The 24,072-nt window shown below is 41.3% G+C and overlaps 1 protein-coding gene across 1 annotated transcript in view; it reads right to left on the bottom strand.

Moving 5' to 3' along the window:
* The window catches only part of PXYLP1 (2-phosphoxylose phosphatase 1), a 124,659-nt gene that overhangs the window by 76,180 nt on the left and 24,407 nt on the right, over positions 1-24,072 (bottom strand). Inside the window, exon 2 of the mRNA XM_075004205.1 lies at positions 14,324-14,455. Coding sequence (XP_074860306.1) covers positions 14,324-14,402 — 79 coding nt within the window. The 5' untranslated portion in view covers positions 14,403-14,455. The remainder of the gene's footprint in view (positions 1-14,323; positions 14,456-24,072) is intronic.

The raw sequence follows: 24,072 nt of genomic DNA, 5'->3' as shown, positions 1-24,072 counted from the left end.
ACAACCCTAGGCGAATTTTCTGAATAAAGTTTAAGTATGCAGAAACCCAGCCTTTTGGAACTATGTGACAATGGGAGTGACTGCTTACCCATTCCCGGAGATGTGAGACCACAGGAATAAATAAGCACTCTGACTGACCAGAATGACACAGCTTCCCAGCCCGAGTCCTGGCTCTGCATCTGAGACAGTAATGAACTCGTAACGATGGGGAAAACCCACATGTGGATTTTGAAGGACTAACCTGAGCTTGATATCAAAGTTGGGATGATCTCTGGTAAGATTTTTAGCATGCATATAGGTTCTGTTTTATAATCTTAAGACTAAATTTGATTGCTTAGAAAAAACTGTGTGGTAACTTGCCTGAAGAAAAGCATTAAAACCCGCAGAATCAGCATGAAAACAACCTAAGAAAACTCATTAGTCAGAGAAGATATGCAAACCTCTGAAAACAAGAAAGAGTTAGGAAAAACTCCAGCTTTATTAAATAACAAGATACTTTGGGGTCTGAATAAAGTATTATATCATTTCAAAAATATGGAAACTAGTATAACTGAGGATAATGGAACAGAACAGACTGACAGACAAAACATAAAGATGAAGACAGAGTGTGATGGGGAGTGGTCATAAAAGACTCCTTGGGATCTTCCCTGGTGTGCTGATCATACCACTGACACCCACCTTCTTGCTGTTGGGGGCTCCCCAACCACACTGTCCTGCTGAGCCTGATCCTCTGGTCTCCCCCAAGCCAAGGCACAGCGTTGGAGTAACTGCCTCACCGCAGAGCAATGTTTAACCACAGCTCTAAGTAAAAACAGTTCTAGGGCACAGCACCTGGCGGGACTCATCCCCCACAGGGGACCAAAAGTCCAACAAAATTTGTCTCTCTTTGCAAAATATTTGCACAGGGAAGGCTCATAAGGTAAGCCCCTTCATCAATGAAAGGGAGATACACATAGTGGTAGCCCTCCCCAGGCAACAACAGTGTACGCTGGGCTTGATTATAAACAAAAGAGTTTTTATTAAGCAAAACAGTAGGATTTAACTGGTTATAAGTAAGGACAAGCAGATCAAAGTGAGTTACCAAATCAAACAGAAGAGAGTACACACAGCTGATTCTACTCTCGAGTTCTTACCCTAAACCAAGGCCTTTATATCAGATGAAATCTTCAGGTCGGAAATGATCTTATACTTACTAGGTCTCCAATAAAGTTCTTTGTCTTACTTAGGGTGTGCCAGGCAATTTCCTAGGCAGGTTGAAGACAAAAAATGGAAGAACCCCAGCACGCTCTTTATATCTTTCCCTTGTGGAGGGAATCCCATTGTTCTCTTCGTGAAAGAATGCACTCCAGGATGGAGACTGTCACATGAGTAGATGACATCTCCAAGTCCTTTTTTAGGCAACCAGCTAATGCCTGTCTGTTGGATTGCATGTTCACAGCCAAATTCCTCATATGTGCATTGACAACCATTAAGTTGGCTAAGTATTGTAATCCCCTCATAAGCCATACTATCACAATAGAGTAGCCACATCTCCTGTTGAGATCTTCACAGACACAAATATTTGGAGTACATATATGTAGACAACACTTACAACTTCAATTACAAAGATGATACATGCACAAAAATAGGATTTACAGATCCAGCTGGGTACAGCATTATAAATGATAGGTCACAAGCCATATCTCATCCAAAGAATTTCGGAGTTATGCATATTTACATTCATATCCAATTTTTCATAAAGCACGTGGGGGAGGTCCATCACGAAGTGGGCTAACAAGAAACTTGGACAGCTAGCCAATGGAAAAAAAAGAATTTTAGGTGTAAGAGACTGATTAAGAGGAAAATACTTTTGGCAGAATTATTCTTCACAGGAAGGTAAGGCACACGCAGAAAAAAATAGTTCCAAGCAAAAGACCAATAAACTATTATGCAAAATTAGACTGCAATTAATCACCAGGGTTACATGATATTTATTTTGAAAGTTCTGAAGAAACGAAAATGAAACAGGGTAGAATGCATTCTGAATTCATTGTGAGAATTCAGGAAAATGATCAAGTGTAGCTGTGGAAAGCGCTAACAAAGCATCAGTCTAAAAACCAAGAGGCTGTACAAAACGGACAGAATATAGTAGACGTGAAATGTCAGGTCAGCCTAAGGGACTCTCTCATTTTGAACACCGTGTTTAGTTTTGATTATAGATTCTCAGTAAAATACAACAACAAAAAGGGTCTACAAGAAGATAACAAGTGACCCACTTGTATCCAGCACAACTCAAAAAGAGTGGCAGTACTGGCTCTGAGATCCATCCCCCAGGTAGCCCTCAGGGTTGCAGTGGCTCCTATTCAGCCACAGTTTTAACTTAAAAGCCGCACTACCATGAAAATCCCAAGGAAGACTCAGAGTGCAAACATTCCATTAAAAGGCAAATCTGCCAAGGGACATAAGAGGGGGGCCAGACTAGGTCAAGTAGGTCAAGCAGCACCTCCCTGAAAGCGATGCACTAAACTTAATTCTAGGACTACATAGTTAAGAGAGAAATATATGTTAAATATAAATATAATGAACAGAGGCCAATCAAGCTCTACCTATTTTATCTTTCCTGTAAACAAAAACAAGATGGGCTTTGGAATGAAAAAGGTAACAATTTAAAATATTGACACCCAAAACCCTTATTTTATGCAATACATAACTAAACTCTAGACCCAACCAACTTCCACGAGATACTGAGTTGGAACATAGAAGATAAAAAGATATTGGACTCAGAAATGCATCTTTAATTACCTGTAAAGCAGCATGACTCAGAGCAACAGTCAATCAAGAGGTGAAAAGGAGTTTTTGTAGATGGCTGGATGTTTGAATAACTGCTGAACTGATCAGTGCAATACCACTGAGAATTATCTCAGTTGTCAAGCATATATAAGGGGAAAAAAAGACTGGCCCACATTTTCAAAGTGATGAAATGTAGTTTATACATTCAAAGGTGAGCAGAATTTTAAAACAAGTATGCATACAGAGTATCAAATTAATAGTCAGCCCTCATAAACTAAGAACTGATTTCTGAGCATGAAATCTTTCCTCAGTGAAGGACTGGACATGGGGCAGGTCTACACTACTGGGAGAGATCAAACTAAGTTGCTCAGCTTCACCTACATGAACAGCGAAACTGAAGTCAACATACTTAGATCTACTTGCCATAGTGTCTCTGCTGAGGTGCATCAAGAGGAGACACTCTCCTGTCCACAATGCATTGTGCATCTCGTTGAGACAGAGTACTGGAGTTGATAGGAGAGCAACTGCCACTCGATTTACTGTCTAGTGTAGACACAATAAATTGACTCCACTAAGTTGTTGTTGACTGGTAAGGAAGACAAACCATCAGGATTTCATCTACAGAAATGAGCTTTTTATTTACGAGCTGTAACTATTAATTCGACATTCTGCAGACATTGTAGGGATATATACCAAGGTTACTTGGTCTCCACAGCAACGATGATCTAATCAATGTGGACCATACATACAATATTTTTCTGAGAAATAGCAAGCATGTCCCATATATTCTTTTTAACTCCGAAAAGGAGACGTTAAGTTCCACTTCAGAGAGAAAGCTTATCTGAAAAGAATTGGTTTGACAGAGTCCAACTTACCAGGCAAAGTGATGTTTAACAACTAACTATGCAGGTATTCAATGAAGCTCCACTGTGACAGCTTAGTTATTAGAAAGAAAACCAACTATTAGATACCAAGATAAACAAGCAATAGGAGCTATGGTTAATTGGACATTGAAAGCACTCAAAGATGGGAACTTCTAGAAAACATGATTTGGTATCCAAGACCATTTTCCTAGCTGAATCAAAGTAGTTTGAGCTTCTTTTACCACTTATCCAAAACTCAAACCAATAATTAAACTGAAATTAGAATGCATTTATTTGTGTGCCACCTTTTTTAATCTGGAAGCAAGAATTCCTATTTTTATTTTGGTGACCATTTAAGTATGGATTATAGTCATGAAGGTAACTATTGAGAGGCTGGGATAGCTCAGTGGTTTGTGCATCAGCCTTCTAAACCTAGGGTTGTGAGCTCAATCCTTGAAGGGGCCATTTAGGAATCTAGGGCAAAATGCTTTAAAAAAACTGTCAGGAATGGTGACAGGTCCTGCCATGAGGGCAGTGAACTGGACTCAATGGCCTCTCAAGGTCCCTTCCAGCTCTATGAGATAGGTATAGCTCCATATTTACAAGACATATGTAACTGTTAATTATATGTAACACTTTTTGCACATTAAATCACCAGGTTCAAGACTGCTTATATGAGATGCTCTGTTATCCACACTCTTGATTTTCCATTCTCATTTCCTTCCTACTATAATTTGGTCTGAGTTATGTTTTACGACTTTTCCAAAGGTAACTGTTGATTTATAACACGTTTTTGCCATCTGTTAAGGTCGATCTGTTCATATGTGTTCATCTTTAATTATGTTTTAACCAGACTCTCACTATCTAGCTTTAGAGGTCAGTAAACCATCACAGATGAGGTCAAAAAGGTATGATTAAACTGAGTTAAACAAGTCTATGCCCTAGAATATACTTTTCCACACTTTTCAATACTAAGGGACCAAATCCTGTTTAAGCCAAGTGAGCCTGAAGGGGGTTAGAGCAGAGATGTTAAAATGGTTCCTCTAACATAATCAATTGTACTTGTTGTGGAAGGAATCATCCATTTCTATGCATTCATTGTGCTGCCTTCTTGAAAATGTGTCAGACATATTCTCTCTCTCTCACACACGCCCACACACACGTCCCTCCTTCTGCCAAATCGACAGGGCCAGACAAATACCCAGAGACCAGGTATTCCAAGATAGGCCCAAAAAAGCCAAGAACAGAAGACCCCTGGTCATTACCTACAGCCCCCAACTCAAAACACTGCAACGCATTATTAAAGACCTACAACCTATCCTGAATCAGGATGCCACACTCCAGAAGGCCCTAGGTGACAGGCCTGTTCTCTCCTACAGACAACCTCCCAACCTTATAAGGATTCTCACCAACAGCCACAGTCCCTACCGCAGGAACACCGGTCCTGGGACTTTTCCTTGCAACAAAGCCCGCTGCCAGCTTCGTCCCATATCTATTCTGGAGGTACCATTACTGGACCTAAGTAGGCTAGTCACAGAATCACGGGCACATTCTCGTGTTCCTCAACTAACATCATATATACCATCATGGGCCAACAATGCCCAGATGCTTTGTATATTGGACACACTTCAAACTCTCTCAGACAAAGAGCTAATGGGTACAAAACAGACATCAAAACACTCCTGATCCACAAACCAGTTAGTCTACATTTTAATGGAGTGGGCCATTCTGTTAATGACTTAAGAGTTTGCGTCTTACTGAAGAAGAATTTTCACATTGCTTTGGAACGAGAGACTGCTGAACTCTCTTTCATATTCAAATTTGACACATTAACATGCGGTTTGAACTTGGATGCAAATTTTCTGGGACTCTACGGGGCTCTTTTGCATACTTGTCTTAATCTAGTTCTTGACGCCCCCCCCCCCCCCGCCTCCACCCTTCTGCTCTCTGATTTGCTCACCTTGATCATTTTTTTTCTGATTTGTCAACCTTGATTACTATTTTTGGTTCTCTATGCCTTAAGTATTGAGTCTGTTCTGGTATGGCTATGGTCTGAAGAAGTGGGTCTGTCCCACAAAAGCTTGCCTAATAAATTATTTTGCTAGTCTTTAAAGTGCTACTTTACTGCTTTTTTGTTTTGATCCTACTTCAAAGTTAAACTTCGAAGTACAGCACTACTCCATACCCGGGGATGGAGTAAGGGCTTTGAAGTTGGGCTTCATACTTGGAAGTTAACTTCGAAGTAAGGGAAAATGTGTGTAGACTCTCTGCTGGCTACTTCGAAGTAGCGCCTAACTTCAAAGTTAACTTTGAAGTTAGTTCCTAGTGTAGACACACCCATTGTCTGATTCCCACCGTGCAATTTCCCAACTGCTTAAAACCCATATTTTCACCTCTGAAAAATTAGATGGATAAAAATAGAGGAAATGTTTTAAAATTAAGACTGATATTATTCATACAAATTATTTTTAAAAATGAATTCTGCCACTCCTAGTTATACCCATTGCTTAGTATCCAGACCCAAAAGGAAGGTGCTCCCATAAGTTATGACTGCCACAGTGGAAAAGACTGGGTAAAAGGGTAGTTGAAAGAGATGCTCTTTCAATCACAATCACCTTCAGTATATTTGAAACAAACAAACAAACACACAAACAAAAACCCCACCTTTTGATAAATGGGCCAGGGTCCCCAGACGGCATCTGTGAAGTTGCACGCTTCAGTTCTCATGCCATGGGAATCTTTCCCCATTTATGGTGTCCTTGGCTATTTTACCCAACACCAAACAGCTTGGGTGGGGATAAAGAGCTCATTCCTGGGGTCTTACTTCTCCAGCAAGGAGGACAGAACAACACAGCCACTCCCATCTCCACAGAAGAAATGCCTGTCTTTACTCAACAGCATTACAGAGCAGAACAATGAAGCCAGCCTTCCTCAGAAAGGTACTGGCTACAAATACAGGGCACATGATGGTCTGTTGCTCTCACTTTACCTGATATTTTGCTCTGGTAACCCAGAATTTTAACGAAAATATCACTCAATATGTATTTCCTTTATTTTCTTCTTGTCAAAACTTCTATTTAAGAATGGTCTGTGTTAACCTTACCAAAATAGCATTCCTTTCATCCTTCAGTAAATAACAATGAAACGCTGAGTACATTAAAAAATGAATTTCAGAGTCATATTGTCTATGTGGCTACAAAAGAAAACTATATGAATGATATAGTTTATATATGAATCAAACTTCAAGCAAAACAGATGTGTATGAAAAGTCAATGTGATTTCAGTCCTCTAATAGGGCAGCCAAAAATAGTATAAAAGACAGAAAAAGAGGACATCACAGACAGTGTGAAGCAGAATATGATATGGAAATAAACGTATACTTACTCTTTACATAGTAACAGAGAGGGAGCCGTGCTAGTCTATATACTATCAACAAAAAAGCAGTCAAGTAGCACTTACCTAATAGATTATTTTGTTAGTCTTTAAAGTGCTACTTGACTGTTTTTTTTACTCTTTACATGTATAACATTGATGTACTCAGATATATTCACAACAGTGCAACAGTTCACATTTACCAATAAACTTCAACTGCCTGCAGCTGCACAGTCTGAGATCAAGCCCACCACATAATAATTCAGAGCTGTAAGATCTGCTAGTTGAAAATATGCTACGGTATCTGGCCGTCACAGACAATTAGCTCAATTAAAATTTTGTTTCAAGCAGAACTTGTTTTTTCTATAGCATTTAAAAATGTAAAGCATCCATCAATTCAGAAGCACCATCTGTTCAAGAAAACCTCCTTTTATAGCTGAGCTGATCTGAGTTTAATATTGTTAAAAATCAGCCAAACTGAGAACATATCTGGTTCCTAGTCCTGTGCTTCCAATACTAGCCCACACAATCAATATAATAAATTATGTAAAAGATGTCCAGAACTTCTGAAACTAGTCTTTTACAAAGTTTTACATTATATACTTAAGTAAAAATGTGCCTTGTACTCTGAGCACTTACTAGAATAAGTAAATAAAAGAAAAATGTATCCATGATCAACCCATCTGGCACACAGTTCAAGGGAAACAATGGAAAGAGGAGTTATGGATGGGGTCTATCCACCCACGGCTATTCATACCAGAGATCTTCCTGGTTTTTCAACATATGCCATTCACGCTACTCAGCACTTCAGCTTAAAAGTCTGTTCGTGACCCCAGAAATCAAGCTATCAGCTCAACAGGCCAATGGGGGAGCTAAGCCTGGGCTAAGGAAACAGGCAACTTGCCCAATTTAACTGAAGTTCCTGGGGCAGGGACTGCAAGCAGAGCCTGAAGTGCTAACTCTAATTTTAAAATCCACATGAAGCAAAAAAATCAGGAGCCCAACTCCTCTGACTCCACTGTGATGCTAAGAACAGCCATACAGGATCATACCAATGGTCCATCTAGCCCAGTCTGCAGTCTTCTGACAGCAGCTGCTGCCAGCTCCTTCAGAGGGAATGAACAGAGCAGGAAATTATTCATTGATCCATCCTCTGTTGTTCAGTCCCAGCTTCTGGCAAACAGACGCTAGCGCCACACAGAGCATGGGACTGCATCCTTGAACATCTTGGCTAATACCACTGATTGCCCTGTCCTCCATGAACTCATCCAATTCTTTTCTGAACCCCATTATAGTTTTGGCCCTAACAACCAATGTCCCCTGGAAGCAAATTCCATCAGATGACTGTGTGATGTAAAAAAGCACTGTCTTATGTTTTCTTTAAACCCACTGCCTATTAGTTTCATTGGGTGACCCCTGGTTCTTGTGTTATGTCCACGAGTAAACAACACTTCATTAGTCACTTTTTCAACAAAAATCCAGATTTTATAGACCTCAATCATATCACCTCTTAGTCTTCTCTTTCACAGTCTATTTGTAAACTCTCCTCACAGAGAAGCTGTTCAGTAGTCTAATTTTCTGTACATGTTGCATTTCTAATATATAGAAATTTTTTTAGATGGGATGACCACACCTGCACACAGTATTCAAGTTATAGCCATATCGTGGATTTATAAAAAGGCATTATGAATTTTTTTCTTATTATCTATCCCTTTTCTAATGGTTCCTCACATTCCCCCTTTTTTTTTTTAAACTACTGTTGCACAGTGAGTGGATGTTTCCAGAGATGACCCCAAGATCTCATTCTTGAGTGGTAACAGCTAATTTAGTCCCTGTGATTGTGTGTGTATACAGCAGAACCTCAGAGTTACAAACACCACTGAACTAACCCAATATGGCTGTGCATAAGTTCATAAGGGACTCACAGAATAATGAAGCTAGAGAAATACTGCCTTGAGGTGGCCTGTTGGGACGAGAGGTTCAACCTCTCGAGTCCGGCACACAACATTCCTGGTCCAGCATGATTTTAATTAGCTAGATGTTCACTTATCATGGGTGTGGCCAAGTTTCCTGTGCTACTGTAAAGTTTGTTTACAGTTACCAATCCTGGTCTCGGTGTTCTATGTTATTATTTAGCTGTAATTTATCCCCAAATCTGTTCTAAGAGCACAATAAACAGTGAAGTGTTGGTAATGCTACGAGACAATATTGACCTATAGTGGCTTGGCAAATTCTCTCTTTTGCACCAGTCAGGTCCCCTGGGTGCCATATTAGAGAGGTTCAACTTATAGTAACACGTCACTTCACCTTCATTGGTTCTCTTGAGATGTGTTAATTTATGGTAAACAATCTGATCCACCTTACACAGAGCCATGACAGGAAGGGTTTATCTACACTGCCACTTACTACACTGTTACTTCTCACTTAAAAAAACCCAAACAAACCCAGCACAGCAAGTTACAGCACTGTTAAGCGCCAGTGTAAACAGCCCCCCAGTGTTGGGAGCCCTGCACCCACAGCAGTTAGCTACTCCCATCATGTTGATAGTCCACCAGCAGTTCTGGGAGAGCTCTCTCCCAGTACTGCTGCCATGACTACAATGCCGTGTTACTGCTGCCACAGCAGTACAGCTACAGCTGTGCTTTAAACTTACAAGTGTAGACAAAGCTGAAGTTAGTTTCCTGGACCTGAAGCAAAGTTCTGTGTGGGCTTGAAAGGTTGTCTCTCTTATCAAATGGAAGTTGGTCCAAAAAAAGATATTAACTCATCCATGTTATCTTGCCAATACACATTTAATAATAGTCACAGCTTTGCATTAGTATCAAGCATCCATTTCCACGAGTAACATTTCATAAGATAGCTGGCTTCAAATTCCTCTCTAGTTCCTCTAACTTACCACAATGTGGGTATTTTTCCACTGTAATTATCACTCCATTATTTGAAACTGAAAAATAAAGCATTGCAATTAAATTTGCTTAAGACAGCTAGAAAAAGCTGAAAGTTTGAAAATTAAGTTTTGCAGTCTAAAACAGAAAGTGAGAATGTTACACTTGGAGGAAAAAGCACTATATATGAAATATATTAAACCTTAAAGCGATAACATGCTACCACTTTATGCAGTAGTAGGAACTAAGCATACAGTGAAGAATGTATCTCTTCTAAAGGTGATGGTGAGCTGTGCTTTATTGATGTAATAATAAGTAGTGTGCTATATGAAGCAATATTAGGATAATTGCTGAACTATTGAGAGAGGTAGCCTGATGACATAAAGGTAGGCATTTCATCACATAACCATAACAGTTATCTGATTTGATTTGTTAATGGTTTCAATATGGTCAGCTGAGTTTTAATCTGCTTGGCACCTGCTGATAGTCTTTTAGTCCTCTTTACGTAAAACCTCACATTTTATTTCACTGCCAGGGTTAGCCTTGATTGCTGCAGCCTACTTGCCTTTTAAAACATCCTTCTGTCATTTGCTCTCCAGGTGTCCTGCCAAAATGGTTTCTTTATAGAAGTGAAAATCACTTACCTGTCTTTTTAAAGACTTCTTTTTCCACAGGATTCTCACTCACCTACATACCCCCTTTCTGAGTAAGGATTCTTCTTTATTGGTATCTATTTATTTTCTGTCTCACACTTCAACTGGCTTCTCTCGAGCACTATCGCCTCCCACACAGAAAACTAAGGCAGAGACTCTTACACCCTTTAAGGCATGACATGCAACAACCAACAGTGTGCCTGGATCACATCCTACCCAAGACGAACAAATTCTTTGAAAGGTTTTGTTGGGAGCCATAGATTTTTGGATTACATTTTACAGAAGAGTAGCAACTGAAAAAATGCATGTGAAAACCCTGTGCTTCAAAAAAACATTTAAATATTATTCAAGAGCTATTTGGGGATGATATATATTAAATGCAAGTTACAGTGGCACCTCAGCACAAGGAACTGGCCATGTTTTATATAACTGTTTGAAACTAGAAGCACGCAATAAGACAGCAACAGCAGCAGAGACAACAACAAAAATTAAAAAGCAAACACTGGACAGTACTATCTTAAACATAAACTACAGAAGATAAAAGAAATGTTAAAATAAAATTTGACAAAGTAAGGAAACTATTTCTGTGCTTGTTCCTTTTAGATTAAGATGGTCACCAGCAGCATTTTAGTTCTGCACAGAAAAGTTTCAAAGCTGCATTAAGTCAACTTTCAGCTGCAAACATTTGAAAGAATAATGATGTTGTGTTCAGTTATGAACATTTCAGAGTTATCAATAACTTCCATTCCCAAGGGACTGATAACACCGAGGTTCCACTATATTATTTTACAAGTGTTATTCTGGCTTCTAAACAGAACATATTTTACTCCATGAATGTGAAAGAAATACAGAATTGCAAAGAAATTTTGATAAAATTATATACAAGAGCTGAAGAATTTAAATACTTCATAATTCTCCTCAATTTGAAACTGCACACATGCAAGACAGAAAACGTTTTCCTACATTCTGTCCTATATTTTCTACTCTTTACTTTTAGTCAACTCCTATTTAGTTTTGTTTTCAATAGTAGAAAGATAAGATTCATGCATAGGCCTCGTCTTCACTACGAAATTTCATTTGTAAAACCTCTCTTTTTTTTTTTTTTCCCAAAAACACCCAAATTAGATGACACAGTAAGAATGTAAGACAAGGGCAAGTCCTGCATAGCACTGCATCTGCTGGTGTTGGATAAACACTACTGGAACTACCCATGGCTAGCTTACACAATGCAGAACTTGATTTGCTGCCTCTACACCTGCCAGCTACTTGCAGACAGCATTGTGTCAGCTAACTCAACTGTCAAAGGTTTTCTTAAAACACAGTAAAAATTTCTTTGCTCAGGTAAGACCAAAGGAGTCTTAGTGTTCAGTACTGCCAGAGCAATTCACTGGATTTCATCTTGCTTGGTCCAATATAAAGCAAATCAACATTTTTACCTACATCAGAGTTTTGCATCACTTAGCAAGGACCATTGTTGTTACTAAATATATTTTCTTTTGTCAAATTGTCCTGATTTTATAACAGAGTGCATAATATGCCATTTTTCTATTTTTATTCTTACGTGATTTTAACTGCTAAATCGAAATTTAAAAGGTAAGAGAAAATTATGTACATTTTGTACAAAATACACAAATTCTTAAGAAATGACTGTGATACCCTGACACCCCAATATTCACCACTGCCATGTAATTAGGGGATGTTTTCTACAAAGTATGTCTTGTGGGGTATCACTGTAAAAGTCTTGATCTGCTAGACATTAATATCTCAGTGAATATGTGTTATCAGCATATGCAACGTATGAAGTTTGGCTATGCATGCAAAACATGCTGAGAGGTTGAAAAAAACCACAAGCAACCTTTCAGGTACAAGAGTAAAAAGGACAAACGATATTAATGGAAATGAAGCCAAGCACAAGAGGTAGCCCAGGCATTGGATACAACAGAAACCTCTCCAAAAGCACACTACACACAATGGGAACTGTCTGATCCAGATCACAGTGAAAGAACTTTCCAAAATTTGCAAGAAGATATATGGGAAAAGGAGGTAAGACATCAAGGGGGGACCTGGTCTTCCCTACCAGAACCCACCTTTGAACACCTGAGGAACAAGGACTGAACTGTGGAAAATGACGGCCCTTGGCTGGAAATATTTTTAGCCTGTCTATGAAAACTTGGGAAAGCCAAGGCGACTAGTGCCTGAAGAATCTGTCAACCTGTTCATTGCTTGAGGGGAGAATTTGCTAATGTACACATTACCTATGTAGGGCGGCGGTTCCCAACCTTTTCTGTAACACAGCAACCTTCAGTGAGATACATCCACTTTTTTTCAGCTGAATCCACTGCTCATAACCATTACATTTACTGATATTTGTGATGGTTACAGTCTTACTGGAGAGAGGGCTTCATCGCAGTAGTGCATACAACAAACTAAACGGGTCAAATGTATTAATGTTTCAAATCCACCACAGAAAACACCATCTTCAACAGGTCAAATTAAAAAAAAAAAAAGAGAGAGGCAAGTGAACGCATGCCAAGCTAGAGATGTTGAGTACAGTAAACCCTCGATACAGCAGACCCCATTTTACCAGACATCAGTAACAACGGACATCCGCTATCATCCCCCACAAAAAAATAGGATTGCCGCAGCTGCAGGGTCCCTGGACACAGCTAGGAGAGCCACCGCCAGGTCCCTCACACCACAGCTGGGATCACCGCAGCCACAGGGGCCTCTGGCTGTGGCTGGGATTGCTGCAGAGTCTCCCTCCACCACGCTGAGGAACCCCAGCGCTCTGCCCTCAGCATGGGTGACTCAGAGCCAGGATAAGCCACCGCGTTCAGCGCAGAGCGCAGGAGGCTCAAAGCCAGAGAAGCCACCGCTCAGGTATAAAGGACTTTCTGCTTTGACCAACACCACTCCCCCATTAGCCTGTTATAGCGAGGGTTTACTGTAACTGAAAAACCGCTGAAAAGTTCAATTACTTGTGGGGGAAGGCTGCTCCAGACAGCAGGTTCCCCTCCCCACTGGAGCTGGGATGTGGCATTTGAACTGCATCCCAGCTCCAAAAGCCTCCCACACACCCTCCCCTCCCTCCCTGCCACAGTGGCGGGGAAGGGCGGGGGGAGCAAGCTCACCCCCAACCCTTTCAGGCCAGGAAGAAGCATTTCATTCGCATCAGGAGGCAAAGAGCCACAGTCAGGGGAAACTGACGAAATTTCATGGCACACTGGTTGAAAAAAAAAAATCACTGGTGATTTACAGAGCTAAGCTCAATTTCTACATTTTGTTTATTTACTAAGGTTATCTGCTTTGTTCTGTTTGCTCGCTCTCTCTTGCAATCATTTAAAATTTACCTTCTGCAGTTAATAAACTCATGTGTTGTTCATGTCAAACCTCATTATGCAAGGAATGCATCTCTCTTTCCCCACTGGGGTAGAGGATGAATGCTCATGAGCTTGCACTGTACACCTCCCTCTGTACAGTGCAAGACAATATCACACTGCAGATTGTGCACTTGCAAAACCCCCAAGCTAAACCCTCTCACACAGAGCTGACTGCAGCTGGGAGTGCTCTGGCCTGGGTGTGTGCTGTAAAGGGGATAGACGGCCTGGCACAGCAAGCCAGTGCAAGAGAAACGCAGGCTGGAAGGACCAGTGGGCTCAGTGGGACCCCAACATCTCAGAGACAGTCAAAAGTGGGCTCCAACCCATCACAAGGACACAAAATGTTTTTTTCTGTTACATTACAGGACACTGTAAGCAAAAGAAAAGGACATGTTACTTACAGAATTGTAGGCTGAGGCTCAAAAAGGCCAGTAAAGCTGCCAAAGCCAGCAAGATCAGAAAACGATTTCGGAAAAGCATTATTAATCGTTCTGCTTTCTTTTCATGGTTCCACCTCTGTACATGAACACTTCCTGTGAACAAAACAGGCAAGTAAATATTTAACAAGCGGAAGCTTCAGCCACCCTGGAATGAATCTAAGTATATTTTGACAGTATAAAGTATAAAATATGAGAGATATGAAATTATTTCTTGAATGAAAGTTTCTGAGATGCAGAATCTTCATCAAGACACAAAGGTATCGAGCTTGTTCCTTTCCTCTCAGGCCAGTTCATCAAACTAAGCAAATTTCACAACACAGTAATTGATCCTCTGCCACCTCTAACAAGGATCCTGCAGACCTGTGCTACTTTGAGAGCTAGCTGCCAAGCTTAACAGCTCTAGAATTCCTTTAATTAAAGCAGTCTCTCCCGACCCATCTGGAAAATGCAGGTCAGAAAAGTTGACAGGTTTGACTGATGGCTCCTAAAAGCAACTCTTATTTACTTTGCCAGGAATTTTCTAACTATTGTTAGGGAGTCTACGCTACTAAATTAGGTCAAACTTATTAAGGTGAACTTTTAGCATTTGACTTTACAAAGTCAAAACCCAATGTCCTTACTAATGTGGTTGATGAAGGGAGTCCCCCACTGCCATGGTTAATATAGACTACCAGGCTCCTAATGCCTGATGGGATAAAAAACATTGGTATGACTGTTTCTGGGTACATGTACTCAGCTTCCCACAAAGCACTTATCTCCTCCCGCTCTCCCTGCTTGAAAGCAATTGTTCCATGCCCTTTTTTCTCTGCTTCTTTGTGAAGACAGAAAGCATTGCTAACACCTCATGCATTACCCTGTGCTTTGTCCAGAGTCTCACCAGCACCTCACCTAAGAGAGGAAGAACGTGAGGAGTCTGCATGCACAGACATGCAGGAACCTGCTGAATGGAGCGATTGACATATGCTGGCAGCAGTTTGGCACATTGATATTGTGGAACCAAACAAGCACAGACTGGTCCAACTGTACAGTTACATGGCTGCAAAACTTTCATATGCATAAGGCCACATTCATGGAACTTTGTGAATTGCTTTCTCCTTCCATAAAACACAGCATTTCCAGAACGACACCCCCTCTTACTGTTGAGACGCAAGTGGCGATAGCTCGGGAGAAGCTTGTAAAGCCAGACTGCTACCAGTCAGTTAGGAATCAATTCAGGGGGTGTAAATACACAATGGGAGCTGCTGTGATCCAAGTAGCCAAAGCAATCAACATCCTTCTGCTAGGGAGGATAGTGATCTGAGGAACATGATGAACAAAAGACACATTATGTACAAGACTAAATTCTGCTTTTTAAACTGATCACCAACCAGTGAGGTACAACTCACAGCAGAATGCTGTGCAGCTGAACTCAGTTTGCTGGCAAGCACGGTAAGCTACACATCAGAAGGCTTTTGAAACATGCAGGAAAGGGCACTTGCAACATACAGCCCTTTTTGTTCACACATTTGCGTTTGCAAAGGGGGGGCCAGGTTTGCGAGGAGTCCCCCCACCACCACAGAGTGCTTGCAGACTGTAGCCATCCTTTTCCACATGGACTGGAATGAGTGAGTACAGAGAGTTGGGCATGTAGAGGCTCAAAGTGTGGTCATCAGCATGGCTGTTCTCCAGGATGATCTCTTCAAAGTCACTGCAAACAGCGCAGCATCCTGGAGTCATAATTTGTTAGGGATGAGTAAACAGAGATGGACTGCCCAAGTGCTATCAATTACAGAGCTTCCCCCATTTTGCTCAGATCACCACATGAAATATCAGTCTTCTCTGAGTCAAAGAGCACGACAGAGAGTGGATGCTGAATGAATGTGGCCAGAAACCTGGACCTGATGCAGCTATGTTTTGTGCTGCAATCATGCCAGATCACTAACGGGTGGCTTGGCGTGGTAAGGTGTCCTACCACCCAGGATGGAATAAGGCAGCCTTCTTCAGAAACCTCCTGAGGAGGACTGAAGAGCACCTTGATGAGAGCTTTATAGTGATGTGCAGGAATAACTCCTGTTCCATCTGCATCTATGTTAACAAGTCTTCCAGGAAGACTCTGCTGTCTAGGCAGACTGGCCACCAATGTATCCCAATTGCTCAGGGAAGATCAAAGATTATACTCAATTCAGAGAATCATAGAATGCTCGATCTGGAAGGGACCTCAAGAGGTCATCAAGTCTAGTCCACACTGTAGCATGGTTACAAATGTGAACTCACTACAGGTGCTCTACCCACCATCAGAGTCTGGCAACTACAAATCCTGAAAGAAGATTAGCTCCAAAGCTAGAAACAGCACTTGGACCTTGAGATTGGATCTCCTGCTTGCCAAGGGAGCATTCTCATCTTCTCCATCTACAATGTCCTTCTTGTTGCTGCCCATGGCTGCCTGAAGAGTCATTTGAGAGGTAACCATGGACCGTTTTGGGACAGTGGTTGGGTTCCCCCCACCCCAAGAATCCAAAGCAGCTGCTCTTAGAAGCAGCATGTCTGAATCTCTGACCTGGACTGAACATTTGTCTCCTTTGTCTTCTGGTACATTGGTCTGAGTGCCTTTATTTTCATGCAGCACTGCTTGGCGCTCATGCAGTATCCTGTTCCCCCACATACACAGTGTAATTTCCACATAGATATCCGTGTTTCTTTTGCTGCTTTGAAGCTCTGTCTGCACATACTTCTCCCCACATAGAAATCAAATCCAGTCTATACTGCTGGCTCCATGCTGGAGCCTGTTTGCATTCATAGACAGGTGAGTTGCTGGGTTTGCCACACCGTCCATAGAGGAAATGAAATTCAAAAGTTCCCAGGGTTTTTCCCTGTGTGCCTGGGAGAGCAGCAGAGCTGAAAGCTCAGGCCAGAGCAGCTACATTAGGGCACTGCACGAAAGTACAGGACCCAATTAGTTAACGCTAAAATTTTAATCTAACAATAGATTTAAGCAGATTCATGTAATTTTGATTATTATGAATTTTAAGGATTGTAACAGGGACCTGTGCTTTTACGGTAACAAAACTAATTGTAATTCTCAGTATATAAATCCTCTCAAGATTGTGTGTCTGTCCGTCTCAAAAGGATATCGACTGTCTTCACGTTTTATTATACTAATTTCAAGGAGGCTATAAAAAAGTGCAGATTCTGAGACACTAGAAACTGCTGCCTATTGTTATACTTTTCCAAAATGCCACCAGTGCCATAGTTGGCATGGGAACACAGCAAGAACTGCATGGCTGAAAAGAAACAGTATAAATGGGAGGGAGGGAGGGAGGGAGGGAGAGAAGGAAGGAAGGAGGCCTGTAGTTTATAGGTCTCCTCTGAATAACAGCTCTCACTGAACACTAGTGGAATCACTTATTGAGAGGTGTACCAGCTCGCTGACTGATGCTAAACTAAGCAGGGAAGGAGGGAAAAAAGTGAGACGCAAGGATGGATGGTTACGAACTACCAGGAGACAAAGTAGTAGTTAAGTTAGATAGAAGAAGAGAAGGAAAACTGCATGAAAAACAAAATTAAATATGGGGGGGAGGTAAAATATACAAGCAAGAAACATCTGAAGAATTAGTACCAACTCCCTCACCCCTATATAATTAGTTAATAATGTTGGTATATAATGCAAAATGCCACCAAAAGTGAAGCAAGAGGGAAGCTTAAACATTGGGTTAGACATTAGATTGGAGAAAGAAGGGAGAACAGATGCCTTGCCTTAGCCAACATGTTTATGGAAGAGGTTTAATTAGCTTCTTCTTGCAATTAAGATTTAATGTTTAGACTAAATAGTTCAGAAATTGTATATTTTAACAGGCTGTTTAAATTATATGTTTCTGCATGCTAACAAAGTATGATTTTTATGTTACGATTCATTTGGGACAGTTCCTGTACAATTCAATAAGGGTCTGGCATGACAACTAATTACCAGCTATCACCTGATATCAAATATCCTGGGATTAGATGTGTGTGCGTGCGCGCACACACACACACACACACACACACACACACACACACAATGAAATGAAACAATTGGTTTAAAATACTTATAGGTGTGGTAGCCAATAGAAAAACAGTACTAAGACTGAACATTACAGGCACTACAACCAACAAAATAGGTGTTATACAGGCTGGACGTTCAGCTGGAAACTCTGAGAAGCACACTCTAATCAAGCAGTCGATATAAAGAAGGTGTTTAGAAAGTGTAAACTAAGGGCAGGAAAACAAACTCACCCAATAAACCAAAACCCTCTCCAGATGATCCGGAAAAGATGAGAACAGACAGCTTATGTGCTTTTGGTATTACGCCCCATCTCTGCCACAAAACTAAGTTGAGCTAAGCTAAGTTGATGAACAGCCACCGTCGTTGTGCCTCATCAGTCATTTGTGTCCTTATCAGGACCTCACCGTACGGTACACTGAGAGCTGGAGCCCCTCCAAGGCGAGGCCAAGAGCCAGAGCTGTCAAGCCACACAAGGCTGCTGTGGGCACCCAGGTGGGAAGGTGACAGCTGTGCACCCTGTACAGGACCAACAGGCAATACAGAAAATGGCCTACGCTGTTTACACAGACTATTAATACGTCACGCTAACTACGTTGATCTAACCGCTATACCTCTTGCCAAGGTGGAGTGGGAGCTTGGGAAGTGGAAGACTTAAATCAGCAGGACCAATGTTGTAATGTAGACACAGATTTAGGTGAACATAAGTTCTCTGTCCAACTTGACACAGTCCTGAAAAAGATACCCAAAGAAGACAACATTATTCTCTTGAGGGATTTCAATGCCAGGATCGGAAGGACAGCTCTCTGGCAGACTACCGTTGGGAAAGGAGGAGTCGGCAACAGCAACTCCAATGGAGTGCTCCTCCTTACAAATGCGCAACACGAGCTAGTCATCACGAACACCCTGTTCTGCCACAAAAACAAACTTTAAGACTTCGTAGCAACATCCTCGATCAAAACAGGGTCACCTCACAGACTATGCCATTCCCCACACTCGGGATCGGCGTGACGTCCTTCTCACATGTGCAATGACTAGTGCTGATGACTGCTGTATCGAACACTGCCTTATTCAATCCACAATGGCGATTAGGATTGTCACCAAACAGAGAAGTCAGAGGAAACAGATCCAACGAAAGATCAATGTACAAGGCTTGAAGGACTCCATCAGATGAAGTGAGTTCCAGACAGCGTTCCAACGGAAGCTGCCAACAGTACACCCGGAAAATGTGGAAGAACACTGGTGGTCAACTGAAAAATGCCATAAATGGAGCTTGTGGAGAAACCACTGGCTACCAGACCACTAAGTATCAGGACTGGTTCGATAAGATTGATGTGGAAATTGAACGCTTGATTGAGGCAAAAAGGAAAGCCTTTAGGGCCTGGCAAATTGGCATCGATTGCACAACCAAGAGAGAAGCACATGCCCAGGCCAAGGCAGAAGTGCAAAATAAAACAAGAACTCTGAAAAAATAGTGGTGGACAGAGAAGGCGCAAGAACACCCACGTTTCACAGACATCAATGATGAGAGGTTTCCTCAATGCTACCAAAGCTGTTATGGACCGAGAAACCGTGGAATCACTCCCCAAAGATCAAAGGACGGTACACAACTCTTAAACACAATGAAGCCATTGCTTCTCGCTGGAGGGAGCACTATAATGAGCTCTTGAACCACCCCTCCACCATGGTCCTAGAATTCCTGGACCAAATTCTCTCAGAATCCCAGTGGGGCTTCCAACCATTTGGAGGAACAGCAGACATGATCTTCACTGCCTGGCAACTGCAAGAAAAATGTCAGGAACACAACCAAGCCTTATATATGAGTTTCATCAACCTGACCAAAGCATTCGACTCAGTCAATCATAGCACCCTGTGGACCATCCTCTCAAAGATCAGCTGCCCCAAAAAATTCATTAGCATTTTAAGGCTGCTTCACGACAACATGACTGCCACAGTACTGAGTAACATCAGATCCCAAAGCAATCCCTTTGAGGTCAAAAAGGGAGTCAAGCAAGGTTGTGTCATTGCCCCATCACTGTTCTACATCTTCATCACCATGACCCTTCACCTCGCTGATGGCAAGCTTCCAGATGGTGTGAAGATTGTCTATAGAATGAGAGGGAAGCTTTTCAATCTCAGGGGACTGAAGGTTAGAAGCAAGACCTCCACAACCTTGATCATGGAGCTCCAGTACGCAGATGACAATATGGTTGTTGCTCTTTCTCCCACAGCCCTTCAGAACATCTTAAGTGCCTTCGCTGAAGCATACAATAATCTCTGCCTCAGGCTGAACATCAAAAAGACTAAGGTGGTCCACCAGCCTTCACTGATCGGACAATCTCATGTACTTTCTCGTGTACTCCATGAAGTCAATGGAGCACTTCCCATAGCTGGAAGTCATCATTCTGCTAAACTCGACACTGATGTGGCAATCCAGCATCGTCTGAGCCACGCAAGCTCTGCTTTCACCTGCCTGAGACAAAGGGTCTTTGAGAACTGGGACATCTATCCCAAGACAAACCTCCTTGTACATCATGCAGTGGTTGTTCCAATGCTACTATATGCATGTGAAACCTGGACAACATATATGCGTCATTTGAAGGCACCTGAGCAATACCACCAACGCTGCCTCAGAAGAATCCTAAATATCTCTTGGGAGGATATGCACACAAACTCTAGCATCCTGGAAGAGTTCAACATAACCAGCATTGAAGTCATTATCATTTAACAACAACTTTGCTGGACTAGTCAGGTGGTTCAGCTGTCTGATCAGTGCCTCCCAAAACCCATTCCGTTTTCCAAATTGGAGGAAGGATAGAGGAGTGTTGAGGGCCAGCGGAAGTGATATAAGGACATGCTGCAGGCACACATGAAAAAGTGCATCATCAGTGTCAATACTTGGGAGAACTTGCTCAAGACCATCCCCACTGGAGAACAGGAATCCGTGAGGGGGTGGCACATTTTGAGAGGTCCCACCACAGAACAGACGAGGACAGGTGGAGAAGGAGAAAAGAGCATCAAAAACTGCCCTGCGCCCCTCCAAGAGCTGCTAACACTTGCCTCTTCTGTGATAAGATCTGCAGCTCCAGAACTTGGCTCATCAGCCATCAATGGACTCACAAATAGACGGGTGACAGGAAGATGTCCTATTCAATATCGAGTGACCACCAAGAGGAGAATGTGGATCTAACTCTGTGGTGTTGACCAAACCCTAGAAGCATACTGTTACAGATTTAGAGATACTGCTGCAGAATTAAAGCTCCCTGTATTACAGAGCAGGTGCTGTCTGGATGACATTTGGAGCATATTGATCTTTATCTATTTAGTTTATAGATGGTTCAGAGTGCAGGGCATGTCCTAGCCTCACTGTCTCCACCAGAAAGCTCTCAGTACCCGAAGGCCAATTTTATCATCATTTGACATAACATTGGCTCTGCCTGGCAGCTTGTAACTCTCCAGGATTTGACTCTCTTGTTGTGAAAGATAAATAAATAGCGTACTGCTAGAAATGCAGTCTATGCTCAGCATTCTCAGCATTGGCACTCTTTCAGCAGGTTAATGAACTGGTGTAAATCCAAGCATTTACTGCGCATAACTGATGATGCAGGTATTCAGCTCAAGGAATAATGCTAGGCTGGATAAAGAAGTTATGCAGAAACACAAAAGTTTATTCAAACATTACTAATTGTAAGATATACAAACTCAACCTAGAATGTCGAAAGACTCATAATATAATGATACTTTCTATAAACAAATATAGCTAAGAATTTAAAAAAAAAAAACCACACCCTTCACCTAATTCGTGCACTTGCCATAAGATACTTTTGTTTTTCTCCCTCTTAAATTGTGTCCAATATTTATTCTAATACATCACAATAGCAGATGATTGATCTGGTTTAAAGTATCCCCATAATTATGTACCCAAGCACGAAGATATCAGTATGCACAAATGTAAGCTCTACAACTTTCTATATAGTCACTCAAGGATGAAAAATGGTATTGTTATTAAGAGACATGATAAAGTGAGCCAGGAGACCTGGGATCCATTCCTGACTCTACCAAACTTCTTGTGGATCTCCTCAGACTTACGTAACGAGTGTTTTTATTAGTATTTCATGCAATGCACTGAAAATATGTGCATACCACCACAGAATTCAAAAACTCAAGAAACTAGACTTGTCCTATGCCCCACATTCGCCAGATGATCATTTCCATTATGCACAACTGTGCCATTTAACTAACAACATTAGTTCTAAATAGCAGCATCCCTCTTGGTTGCAAACCTACCATCTTACTTAGCGTGGAAGCACATTATTTCACTGAATTACCAAGACAGCTGAATGAATTTACTTGATTAAAATAGCATGTCTCCAGGATAATCAATAGTACTTTTCAAAGTCTGCTTCCATACAATTACTGTATTTATCTGGTATGATAGTTCCAGCAACATCACATCAAAATGACACACACTGCTGAGATACAAGTGAACAGTGGTCATTATGAAATGGAAAAGGGAAAGTATTACAGTTGTAAGGAAGAAAGCTTCAAAGTCTATAAGCGAATGATTGCCACACACTGACACAGCAAACACTCTGTGCTATCAGGCTCTGCAGTGGCAAGATCAGCCTGGAAATTGAGGAGAGAACACAAGGACCCCCCAAAAAAAAAAAAAAGATTTGGGCTGGTGCAGGGTGATATTCATGGATTAATTTGGGGAAAGTTACTAAAGAATTTAGTCAGAGACCACTTATTAGTCCCATATCTACTACTGAGAGTTCTATCTCTTTGAGAGCTTCCAGTTGGTTTTGAGCTGTCTTCTATGCTCTCACTACATAGTAAGGGTTTTGTCCCCTGAGGCCAAGAAAGCCTTGTTTTGAAGGTAACAAAGTGATCACATCAACCAAGATTATGAAAATTCTCTTTTATTTCAGTTTCCACATTCAGACTGCAATTATTAGAAGTACTATAGATGTAAAGGGTATCTTAAAGGGAAAGAAAACTGAATAAAGATCTTTAAAAGCAAATATATAAAACTGCACACAGTAAGTGTCTCATTATACCAGAGCACAGATACCTCATTAATGCCTCACAAACAGGACCAAATTGAGGAAGTAATAGAATAGCTTATGTGATTCTATTTGGGCAAGTGTCTAGTTATCCTACAGCACCAAGAGGGAGGTTAAATGCTTCTTCACTTAGTAAACTACCTACAACAAGAAATATCTTTGGCAGATCAACTCAGTGTCATTTATATTCATTAGGACATCTTTGGGTAGCACCAACAGCCAAAATAACTCCAGCTTAAGGTCCTAAAACGATATACAACTAAAAGAAAGGAGCTGATTGTGACACTGCACCCCCTATTCATCACAATGGTGTCACCATCAGGATTATGACATAGTTATGATGCATCTGGTGCAAAAGGGGTCATGTGGGATGTCTGAAAATTATGATTTGCTGAATATGATTATCCTATTTATGTGCATGTACCAATTTTGTCTCTGAATTTAGGAATATTGACTATGTATCTGTTAAATCTGTTTTTCAAGATGTGCTTAGTCTGGCTAACACCCATAACTCATCTTTCAGGTACAACACTGAAGAAGCCAGGCAGTACTGATGGACATCACCAAGGACAATGGGACTTGGAAGAGATTAGCCTTCCGATAAACATGGTATGGACAGTGGCTGCTAT

Source organism: Carettochelys insculpta, chromosome 10 (genome assembly GCF_033958435.1).
Source record: "Carettochelys insculpta isolate YL-2023 chromosome 10, ASM3395843v1, whole genome shotgun sequence".
NCBI lineage: Eukaryota > Metazoa > Chordata > Testudines > Carettochelyidae > Carettochelys > Carettochelys insculpta.
The sequence above is the reverse complement of the archived record's forward strand: the minus strand, read 5'-3'. Positions and strand labels throughout refer to the sequence as shown.